We start from the raw sequence: 12434 nt of genomic DNA on the forward strand, positions 1-12434 counted from the left end.
CCGTTCTGGCCACGTAAATTTTCAAAGCCCTGACCGCATCAAGGGACTCTGAATCCTCCAAGTCTCGTGTAGCCACAGGCACCACAATAGGTTGGTTCATATGAAAAGATGACACCACCTTAGGCAAAAATTGACGGGTCCGCAATTCCGCTCTATCCATATGGAAAACTAGATAGGGGCTTTTATGAGACAAAGCCGCCAATTCCGACACTCGCCTAGCCGAAGCCAAGGCTAACAACATGACTACCTTCCAAGTGAGATATTTTAACTCCACCGTTTTAAGTGGTTCAAACCAGTGCGACTTAAGGAAACTCAACACCACGTTAAGGTCCCAAGGCGCCACCGGAGGTACAAAAGGAGGCTGAATATGCAGCACTCCCTTCACAAAAGTCTGTACTTCTGGGAGAGAAGCCAATTCTTTTTTAAAGAAAACGTATAAGGCCGAAATCTGAACCTTAATGGAGTCTAATTTTAGGCCCAAATTCACTCCAGTTTGTAGGAAGTGAAGGAAACGGCCCAGATGGAATTCTTCAGTACGAGCATTCCTGGCCTCACACCAAGAAACATATTTTCGCCATATACGGTGATAATGTTTGTTAAAGGCTAGGAAGGACGTGACAACTAGAGTAGGAATGATCTCATCCGGAATGCCCTTTTCCGCTAGGATCCGGCGTTCAACCTCCATGCCGTCAAACGCAGTTGCGGTAAGTCTTTGGAACGGACAGGGCCCCTGTTGCCACAGGTCCTGTCTTAGAGGAAGAGGCCACGGATCTTCTGTGAGCATCTCCTGCAGAAACGGATACCAGGCCCTTCGTGGCCAATCTGGAACAATGAGAATTGTCTGTACTCCTCTTTTTCTTATTATTCTCAACACCTTTGGGATGAGAGGAAAAGGAGGAAACACATAGACCAACTGGAACACCCACGGTGTCGCTAGGGCGTCCACAGCTACTGCAGCTTTTTGTTGAGGCGGGACGCCATCATGTCTATCTGGGGCAGTCCCCACTGGCTTGCAATCTGTGCTTAGACTTCCTGATGAAGTTCCCACTCTCCTGGATGCAAATAGTGTCTGCTGAGAAAGTCTGCTTCCCAGTTGTCCACTCCCGGCATGAACACTGCTGACAATGCGCTTACATGATTTTCCGCCCAGCAAAGAATCCTGGTGGCTTCCGCCATTGCCACTCTGCTCCTTGTGCCGCCCTGGTGGTTTACATGAGCCACTGCGGTGATGTTGTCTGACTGGATCAGAACTGGTAAGTCGCGAAGCAAGGTCTCCGCTTGACGAAGGGCGTTTGTATATGGCCCTCAGCTCCAGGAAGTTGATGTGAAGTCAAGTCTCTTGACTTGTCCAAAGTCCTTGGAAGTTTATTCCCTGTGTGACTGCTCCCCAACCTCGGAGGCTCGCGTCCGTGGTTACCAGAACCCAGTCCTGAATGCCGAACCTGCGACCCTCTAGAAGGTGAGCACTCTGAAGCCACCACAGTAGAGATACCCTGGCCCTGGGGGACAGGGTGATCAACTGATGAAGCTGTATATGTGACCACTTTTCCAGTAGGTCCCATAGGAAGGTCCTCGCATGGAACCTGCCGAATGGAATGGCCTCGTAAGATGCCACCATCTTTCCCAGGACTCGAGTGCAGTGATGCACAGACACCTGTTTTGGTTTCAATAGGTTCCTGACCAGAGTCATGAGTTCTTGAGCCTTTTCCATTGGAAGATAAACCCTTTTCTGGTCCGTATCCAGAATCATACCGAAGAAGGTCAGCCGAGTCGTAGGAACTAGCTGCATCTTCGGGATATTGAGAATCCAGCCGTGTTGCTGTAACACCTTCAGTGAAAGTGACATGCTGTTCAGTAACCTGCTCTCGTTATCTTGCTTTTATGAGGAGATCGTCCAAGTACGGGATAATTGTGACTCCCTGCTTGCGCAGGAGCACCATTATTTCCGCCATTACTTTGGTGAAAATTCTCAGGGGCCGTGGAAAGCCCAAACGGCAACATCTGAAATTGGTAATGACAATCCTGTACCGCAAATCTCAGGTAGGGTAGCCGTATCTTGGGATGGCAGCGCTACCTTTTTGGATAAGCGTGTCAACGCTTTGTCCACCCTAGGGGAGGATTCCCACCGTATCCTGTCCGTTGGCGGGAAAGGATACGCCATAAGAATCCTTTTGGGAATCTGCAGTTTTTTGTCTGGAGATTCCCAAGCTTTCACACATAACTCGTTCAGCTCATGTGAGGGAGGAAAGGTTACCTCAGGTTTCTTTCCCTTATACATGTGTACCCTCGTGTCAGGGACAGGGGGTTCCTCTGTAATATGCAAAACATCTTTTATTGCAATAATCATATATTGAATACATTTAGCCACTTTTGGCTGTAACTTTTCATCATCGTAGTCGACACTGGAGTCAGAATCCGTGTCGGTATCTGTGTCTACTATTTGGGATAGTGGGTGCTTTTGAGACCCCGAAGGTCCCTGCGACATAGGGACAGACATGGGTTGACTCCCTGGCTGTTCGCTAGCTTCCGCTTTGTCTAATCTTTAGAGCAATAAATTTACATTAGCACTAAAACATTCCACATATCCATCCAGTCAGGTGTCGGCGTTGTCGACAGAGACACCACATTCATTTGCTCCTCCTCCTCCCTTTGAAAGCCTTCTACCTCAGACATGTGGACACACGCGTACCGACACACCACACACTCCGGGAATCCTCTTATCTGAAGACAGTTCCCCCACAAGGCCCTTTGGAGAGACAGAGAGAGAGTATGCCAGCACACACCCAGCGCTATATGACCCAGGAAAAAACACACACAATATGTTTACCTAGATAACGCTGTATGTATTTTGTGCCAAATATGTGCCCTCCCCTCCCCTCCCCCTTCTTCAAAACCCTCTTTCACCGTGGATAAGCAGGGGAGAGTCCGGGGAGCTTCCTCTCAGCGCTGTGCTGTGGAGAAAATGTCGCTGGTCAGTGCTGAGGAAGAAGCCCCGCCCCCTCGGCGGCGGGCTTCTGTCCCGTTCAAATATCTAAAAACCTGGCTGGGGCTCTTTATATATACAGTGCCCAGCTGTATGTATATATATATATATATATATACATATATACACTTTTGCCAGAAAACGAGGTTTATTGCTGCCCAGGGCGCCCCTCCCCCCCCCCCCCTGCACCCTTACAGTGACTGCCGTTTGTGTGTGCTATGTGGTAGCAATGGCACACAGCATTACTGCTGTGCGTTACCTCAGTGAAGATCTGAAGTCTTCTGCCACCTCTGAAGTCTTTCTTCTCATACTCACCCGGCTTCTATCTTCCGGCTCTGCGAGGAGGACGGCGGCGCGGCTCTGGGACGGACGGCGAGGGTGAGACCTGCGTACGGATCCCTCTGGAGCTACTGGTGTCCAGTAGCCTAAGAAACAGAGCCTAACATTAAAGTAGGTCTGTTTCTCTCCCCTCAGTCCCTCGATGCAGGGAGTCTGTTGCCAGCAGGCTCCCTGAAAATAAAAAACCTAACAAATCTACTTTCTTTCAGGGAACTCAGGAGAGCTCCCTGTAATGCACCCAGTCTCCTCTGGGCACATTAATAAACTGAGGTCTGGAGGAGGGGCATAGAGGGAGGAGCCAGTGCACACCCATACCTAAAGTCTTTCTTAAAGTGCCCATGTCTCCTGCGGAGCCCGTCTATCCCCATGGTCCTTACGGAGTCCCCAGCATCCTCTAGGACGTAAGAGAAAAGGAGATTTATGGTAAGAACTTACCTTTGTTAATAACTATCTCTTTCTGCGAGGTACACTGGATTCCACAGGGATAACATTGGGGTGTAGATTAGGATCTTGATCCGAGGCACCAACAGGCTTTGACTGTTCCCAGGATGCATAGCGCTGCCTCCTCTATATTCCCACCTCCAGGCACTGGAGCTCAGTTTTGTTAACCAGTCCAATGCAGTAGCAGGTAAGAGACGACAACCATTAGTAGCCACATACATTACATTCTCACGACAGGAGAAGGTACCAGCGGCTAATGCCATACAAACCCAAAGAAGCAAAGTGCGTCAGGAAGGGCGCCCTGTGGAATCCAGTGTACCTCGCAGAATGAGATTTAACAAAGGTAAGTTCTTACCATAAATCTCCTTTTCTGCAGCGGGGTACACCGGGATTCCACAGGGATAACATCGGGGATGTCCTAAAGCAGTTCCTCATGGGAGGGGACGAACTGTAGCACGCACAAGAACCCGGCGTCCAAAGGAGGCATCCTGGGAGGCGGAAGTATCGAAGGCATAGATGCTACCTAACACAACACAAAATATACTCGGCGCCTGATCCTTTTTTCGTTGGCAGACGTAAATCTGGGACTGGGCTGCAGCTTCCTAATAAGGGCTTATTGCATAGACCCCTTTAGCAAGCAGAATCACAAAAATTAAAACCGAGGCTTTAATAGGAAGCGCTGTCCAGTCACATCAAATTAAACATATATATATTTATTATTTAAAAAAGAAGCATATATGGCCATATATTACACATAAATAACCAAAAAATATGATATAATCAACAGTATAATAATCAGTGTTAAAATAGCATAAAAAGTCTGATTTGTTAATCAGTTAGTAAGGGCATGCAATCTTGTTATAGTCATCCATTAGTATTTATCATGTTAGTCCATTTAGTAGTTGGATCCAATCTATTCAATTGTTAGTTTTGCAGAAAATCACTGGTAAGTTTAACTCCTACCTCCCGTATATAGCAATTTTCGGGGGCTGTTGCAAATTAGAGACCAATGTTCAAATTATTGCAAAATGGATCCAATAGGACTTGCAAGCTATATACGGGAGGTAGGAGTTAAACTTACCAGTGATTTTCTGCAAAACTAACAATTGAATAGATTGGATCCAACTACTAAATGGACTAACATGATAAATACTAATGGATGACTATAACAAGATTGCATGCCCTTACTAACTGATTAACAAATCAGACTTTTTATGCTATTTTAACACTGATTATTATACTGTTGATTATATCATATTTTTTGGTTATTTATGTGTAATATATGGCCATATATACTTCTTTTTTAAATAATAAATATATATATGTTTAATTTGATGTGACTGGACAGCGCTTCCTATTAAAACCTCGGTTTTAATTTTTGTGATAGATGCTACCTGCCTGCACTGCAGGCACTAACTTACAAACTGAGCGCCAGTGCCTGGAGGCAGGGATATAGAGGAGGCGGCACTATGCATCCTGGGAACAGTCAAATCTTTTACCCTGTTGGTGCCTCGGATCAAGATGCAACACTACACCCCAATGTTATCCCTGTGGAATCCCAGTGTACCCCGCTGCAGAAAGGTGGTTGTTTTTTTGCACACAAAAAACAAAAGTAACCAGGAAGTTTCAGAATCCATGTATTTTGACATTTGCGAAAAAGGGTCAGTTATCTAGGATTTTTTTTTTTTTACTCCTGCCTCTGGGCAGGTGAAAAAAAATCCTTGGTACTGCCAGCTATTGGGGCTAATTGAATAAGACCCGGGAAACAATTAGCCATGGTAATTTACAGCAGATAATTGAATTCTACCCTAAGGGGGAATTAAATTATGCCAGATATATTTTCACGCGAAAACAATGGGCTTTTACCAGGATTTCTGCCCGATGGTCATAATCGGGGAAAATCAACTGTAGCCATTTTTTTTTTTTTTTTTTTTGAGAGCGAAAACACATGGATCCACAGTAAGTTCCCAGATCCATGTGTTTTTGCAATCGGGATAAAACCGCACTTATCGGATGCTGCCATATCGGGCTAATTGAATTTATCCCCAAAAGCTAAATTCAACAATTCATCAATTGCATAGGAACAAAAACACTACAGGCTGCATACTCACAAAAAGTTTGATTCTTATTTAGCAGCATCTATTGCACAGCATCTATCTATGCCTGTTACAAAATATTTGTTTATTTAGCAGTATCTAATTAGTTTACCTTGTGTCAGTTTAATGGAGAAAAAAAAAAAAACTGTTGATACTGCTGATTAATCTTGAACAAAATGGAGGTATTACTCCAATAAAATGTGCCAGTGTTCATTAAGACTGAAGTCTATCTAAATATAAAGTTATATTTGAATATAATCTGCATTACAAATACTTCAAGCCACACTATAGCATAGATGATCTGTATTTAGTTGCATTCATGCGACCATAGTTCATTTTTGATATGGAATTGCATTAGAACAGACAACCAACTTTGATACACTAATATTGGTTGGGGTACAAATGATTATTTAAAATAACAGAAAAACAAACAGTAAGACATTTGCAATTTGAGTGTAACAAGATTAGTAAATTAATTAGATGTTTTGGATGACAGCCTTTTTCCTCAGGTTGTAATGTAGAACAGTTATGTCACTGATGGTCAAATTCTCATAGACCTTAACTAGAGGTTAGCAAGTCTGGAGAAAATAACAGTCTTCTCTTTCTATGAAAACACAGAACAATCATGGTTCTTCTGTACCAAAGAATAAAAGAACTTCATGACTAAAGATAAAGGTGAAAAAATAAACGCAGAGGTCAGTAAAAACATCCGCCATCTTGCTGTATGTATCCAGTGAGCGACTTATCACCTCAGAGGGGATTCCAGACAAAAGAAGTGCTGCAGTAAGGACAGTCGTCTTCATTTTTTTCTCCCCCTTAAAAAGGAAACAAAAAAAATATCAAAGTGTTAAAACTGTTTTTAAAGTGCTTAAGATATAAAACAAACATCTTAAATTAGCAGACTTGTACATGTTTTCCTGCAACTTTTAATAACTACACTATATGTTTTTTTACACTTTAATCTGTGCTGTTAGCTAAACCTTTATACCATCAGGCAGAGGTTGTTTCTTTGAGGTTTCTCAGGAATCGGGTAAAGAGCAGCTTTGTGGTGCATTCTAAGGGAAAACATACATTACTGTTTCCTGAATAAACAAATAAATACATGGCTGAAGGCTTCAAGAGGAATGCAGAAAGAATACATAGGATATATGAACTTTTATCTGGTGTTTGATCCCACATAATTGTGACATTAGTATAACATTGCAACTACTTGAGTCTATTAAATCCCCTGCGACTTCTTGGTCATCTCCAATACCCTCCTTAAAATCATAAGTTAATAAAATAGATTGATAAAAGGTGACAAACCAGAAAAGTGCTTTAGCAATTAATTTAACGCAAGTTTGTTTAGCTTCAAGGATGGCTGTACGGAGCTATTCAATTGTATGCATCGCATCAGGCACTTAAGACAGGAAATATACGTTATGGCAAGAACTTACCGTTGATAACGGTATTTCTCCTAAGTCCACAGGATCAACAGGATAACATTGGGATATGATGAAGCGATAGCGGATTTGCACCAATCTGTCAAAGCTTTTCGGCCTACTAGCATGCAATGGGACTGTCCATATATCCCCGCCTCCCGGCTCAGACAAATCACTTGTTTTCCCAAAGCTTAAGGCAGGAGCATCATAGATAGCCCTAATCAGGCGATAATAAGAATTTACTTACCGATAATTCTATTTCTTGTAGTCCGTAGTGGATGCTGGGAACTCCGTAAGGACCATGGGGAATAGCGGCTCCGCAGGAGACTGGGCACAAAAGAAAAGCTTTAGGACTACCTGGTGTGCACTGGCTCCTCCCCCTATGACCCTCCTCCAAGCCTCAGTTAGGATACTGTGCCCGGACGAGCGTACACAATAAGGAAGGATTTTGAATCCCGGGTAAGACTCATACCAGCCACACCAATCACACCGTACAACTTGTGATATGAACCCAGTTAACAGCATGATAACAGAGGAGCCTCTGGATAGATGGCTCACAACAACAATAACACGATTTGTTAACAATAACTATGTACAAGTATTGCAGATAATCCGCACTTGGGATGGGCGCCCAGCATCCACTACGGACTACGAGAAATAGAATTATCGGTAAGTAAATTCTTATTTTCTCTGACGTCCTAGTGGATGCTGGGAACTCCGTAAGGACCATGGGGATTATACCAAAGCTCCCAAACGGGCGGGAGAGTGCGGATGACTCTGCAGCACCGAGTGAGAAAACTCCAGGTCCTCCTCAGCCAGAGTGTCAAATTTGTAAAATTTTACAAAAGTATTTGACCCTGACCAAGTAGCAGCTCGGCAGAGTTGTAAAGCCGAGACCCCTCGGGCAGCCGCCCAAGATGAGCCCACCTTCCTTGTGGAGTGGGCTTTTACAGATTTTGGCTGTGGCAGGCCTGCCACAGAATGCGCAAGCTGAATTGTACTACAAATCCAGCGAGCAATAGTCTGCTTAGAAGCAGGAGCACCCAGCTTGTTGGGTGCGAACAGGATAAATAGCGAGTCAGATTTTCTGACTCCAGCCGTCCTGGAAACATATTTTCAGGGCCCTGACAACGTCCAGCAACTTGGAGTCCTCCAAGTCCTTAGTAGCCGCAGGTACCACAATAGGCTGGTTCAGATGAAACGCTGAAACCACCTTTGGGAGAAATTGAGGACGAGTCCTCAATTCTGCCCTGTCCGTATGAAAAATCAGGTAAGGGCTTTTACAGGATAAAGCCGCCAATTCGGACACACGCCTGGCTGAAGCCAGGGCCAACAACATGACCACTTTCCATGTGAGATATTTTAAGTCCACAGTGTTGAGTGGTTCAAACCAATGTGATTTTAGGAAACCCAAAACAACATTCAGATCCCAGGGTGCCACTGGAGGCACAAAAGGAGGCTGTATATGTAGCACTCCCTTAACAAACGGACTTCAGGCACTGAAGCCAGTTCTCTCTGAAAGAAAATCGACAGGGCCGAAATCTGGACCTTAATGGATCCTAATTTTAGGCCCATAGACACTCCTGCTTGCAGGAAATGCAGGAATCGACCCAGTTGAAATTCCTCCGTCGGGGCCTTTTTGGCCTCGCACCACGCAACATATTTCCGCCAGATGCGGTGATAATGCTTTGCGGTTACATCCCTTCTGGCTTTTATCAAAGTAGGGATGACTTCGTCTGGAATGCCTTTTTCCTTTAGGATCCGGCGTTCAACCGCCATGCCGTCAAACGCAGCCGCGGTAAGTCTTGGAACAGACAGGGTCCCTGCTGGAGCAGGTCCCTTCTCAGAGGTAGAGGCCACGGGTCCTCTGTGAGCATCTCTTGAAGTTCCGGGTACCAAGTCCTTCTTGGCCAATCCGGAGCCACGAGAATAGTTCTTACTCCTCCCCGCCGTATAATTCTCAGCACCTTGGGTATGAGAGGCAGAGGAGGGAACACATACACTGACTGGTACACCCACGGTGTTACCAGAGCGTCCACAGCTATTGCTTGAGGGTCCCTTGACCTGGCGCAATACCTGTCCAGTTTTTTGTTGAGGCAGGACGCCATCATGTCCACCTTTGGTTTTTCCCAACGGTTTATCATCATGTGGAAGACTTCTGGGTGAAGTCCCCACTCTCCCGGGTGGAGGTCGTGCCTGCTGAGGAAGTCTGCTTCCCAGTTGTCCACTCCCGGAATGAACACTGCCGACAGTGCTATCACATGATTTTCCGCCCAGCGAAGAATCCTTGCAGCTTCTGCCATTGCCCTCCTGCTTCTTGTGCCGCCCTGTCTGTTTACGTGGGCGACTGCCGTGATGTTGTCCGACTGGATCAGCACCGGCTGACCTTGAAGCAGAGGTCTTGCTTGGCTTAGAGCATTGTAAATGGCTCTTAACTCCAGGATATTTATGTGAAGTGATGTCTCCAGGCTTGACCACAAGCCCTGGAAGTTTCTTCCCTGTGTGACTGCTCCCCAGCCTCGCAGGCTGGCATCCGTGGTCACCAGGACCCAGTCCTGAATGCCGAATCTGCGGCCCTCTAGAAGATGAGCACTCTGCAACCACCACAGGAGACACACCCTTGTCCTTGGGGACAGGGTTATCCGCTGATGCATCTGAAGATGCGATCCGGACCATTTGTCCAGCAGGTCCCACTGGAATGTTCTTGCGTGGAATCTGCCGAATGGGATTGCTTCGTAGGAAGCTACCATTTTCCCCAGGACCCTTGTGCATTGGTGCACTGATACTTGGCCTGGTTTTAGGAGGTTTCTGACTAGCTCGGATAACTCTCTGGCTTTCTCTTCCGGGAGAAACACCTTTTTCTGGACTGTGTCCAGGATCATCCCTAGGAATAGAAGACGTGTCGTCGGGATCAGCTGCGATTTTGGGATATTGAGAATCCAACCGTGCTGCCGCAGCACTACTTGAGATAGTGCTACTCCGACTACCAACTGTTCCTTGGATCTTGCCCTTATCAGGAGATCGTCCAAGTAAGGGATAATTAAAACTCCCTTCCTTCGAAGGAGTATCATCATTTCGGCCATTACTTTGGTAAAGACCCGGGGTGCCGTGGACAATCCAAACGGCAGCGTCTGAAACTGATAGTGGCAGTTCTGTACCAAACACCTGAGGTACCCTTGGTGAGAAGGGTAAATTGGGACATGGAGGTAAGCATCCTTGATGTCCAGAGACACCTTATAATCCCCTTCTTCCAGGTTCGCGATCACCGCTCTGAGTGACTCCATCTTGAATTTGAACCTCTGTATGTAAGTGTTCAAAGATTTTAGATTTAAAATAGGTCTCACCGAGCCATCCGGCTTCGGTACCACAAACAGCGTGGAATAATACCCCTTTCCCTGTTGCAGGAGGGGTACCTTGATTATCACCTGCTGTGAATACAGCTTGTGAATGGCTTCCAATACCGCCTCCCTGTCGGAGGGAGACGTCGGTAAGGCAGACTTTAGGAAACGGCGAGGGGGAGACGTCTCGAATTCCAATTTGTACCCCTGAGATACCACCTGAAGGATCCAGGGGTCCACTTGTGAGTGAGCCCACTGCGCGCTGAAATTCTTGAGACGGGCCCCCACCGTGCCTGAGTCCGCTTGTAGAGCCCCAGCGTCATGCTGAGGACTTGGCAGAAGCGGGAGAGGGCTTCTGTTCCTGGGAACTGGCTGTTTGCTGCAGCCTTTTTCCTCTCCCTCTGCCACGGGGCAGAAATGAGGAGCCTTTCGCCCGCTTGCCCTTATGGGGCCGAAAGGACTGCGCCTGATAATACGGCGTCTTTTTATGTTGAGAGGCTACCTGGGGTAAAAATGTGGATTTCCCAGCAGTTGCCGTGGATACCAGGTCCGATAGACCTACCCCAAATAACTCCTCCCCTTTATAAGGCAATACTTCCATATGCCTTTTGGAATCAGCATCACCTGACCACTGCCGCGTCCATAACCCTCTTCTGGCAGATATGGACAGCGCACTTACTCTTGATGCCAGTCGGCAAATATCCCTCTGTGCATCACGCATATATAAAAATGCATCTTTTAAATGCTCTATAGTCAGTAATATACTGTCCCTATCCAGGGTATCAATATTTTCAGTCAGGGAATCCGACCAAGCCACCCCATCACTGCACATCCAGGCTGAGGCGATTGCTGGTCGCAGTATAACACCCGTGTGAGTGTATATACATTTTAGGATATTCTCCTGCTTTCTGTCAGCAGGTTCCTTAAGGGCGGCCGTATCAGGAGACGGTAGTGCCACCTGTTTTGACAAGCGTGTAAGCGCTTTATCCACCCTAGGGGGTGTTTCCCAACGTGCCCTATCCTCTGGCGGGAAGGGGTATGATGCCAATAACTTTTTAGGAATTATCAGTTTTTTATCGGGAGAAACCCACGCTTCATCACACACTTCATTTAATTCCTCAGATGCAGGAAAAACTACAGGTAGTTTTTTCTCACCAAACATAATACCCTTTTTAGTGGTACTTGTACTATCAGAAATGTGTAAAACATTTTTCATTGCCTCAATCATGTAACGTGTGGCCCTACTGGAAGTCACATTCGTCTCTTCATCGTCGACACTGGAGTCAGTATCCGTGTCGGCGTCTGTATCTGCCATCTGAGGTAGCGGGCGTTTTAGAGCCCCTGATGGTCTTTGAGACGCCTGGACAGGCACAAGCTGAGTAGCCGGCTGTCTCATGTCATCAACCGTCTTTTGTAAAGAGCTGACACTTTCACGTAATTCCTTCCATAAGCTCATCCACTCAGGTGTCGACTCCCTAGGGGGTGACATCACCATTACAGGCAATTGCTCCGCCTCCACATCATTTTCCTCTTCATACATGTCGACACAGTCGTACCGACACACAGCACACACACAGGGAATGCTCTGATAGAGGACAGGACCCCACTAGCCCTTTGGGGAGACAGAGGGAGAGTATGCCAGCACACACCAGAGCGCTATATATATGTTGGGATAACACCATACAGAGTGTTTTTCCCTTTATAGCTGCTGTGTATATTATACTGCGCCTAATTAGTGCCCCCCCCCCCCTCTTGTTTTACCCTTTTCTGTAGTGCAGGACTGCAGGGGAGAGTCAGGGAGACGTCCTTCCAGCGG

General features: G+C 46.2%; 1 protein-coding gene across 2 annotated transcripts in view; it reads right to left on the minus strand.

Annotated features, from left to right (window-relative positions):
• Nucleotides 1-6147: 6147 nt before the first annotated feature.
• Nucleotides 6148-12434, minus strand: part of CAMLG (calcium modulating ligand) — a 146965-nt gene continuing 140678 nt past the window's right edge. For both annotated transcript variants that reach the window (XM_063928266.1, XM_063928267.1), the window contains one exon: nt 6148-6674. In XM_063928266.1, the coding sequence (XP_063784336.1) occupies nt 6483-6674 (192 nt within the window). In that variant the 3' untranslated portion in view covers nt 6148-6482. The remainder of the gene's footprint in view (nt 6675-12434) is intronic.

The sequence above is a fragment of the Pseudophryne corroboree genome, chromosome 6 (genome assembly GCF_028390025.1).
Source record: "Pseudophryne corroboree isolate aPseCor3 chromosome 6, aPseCor3.hap2, whole genome shotgun sequence".
In the NCBI taxonomy this organism is placed as follows: Eukaryota; Metazoa; Chordata; class Amphibia; order Anura; family Myobatrachidae; genus Pseudophryne; species Pseudophryne corroboree.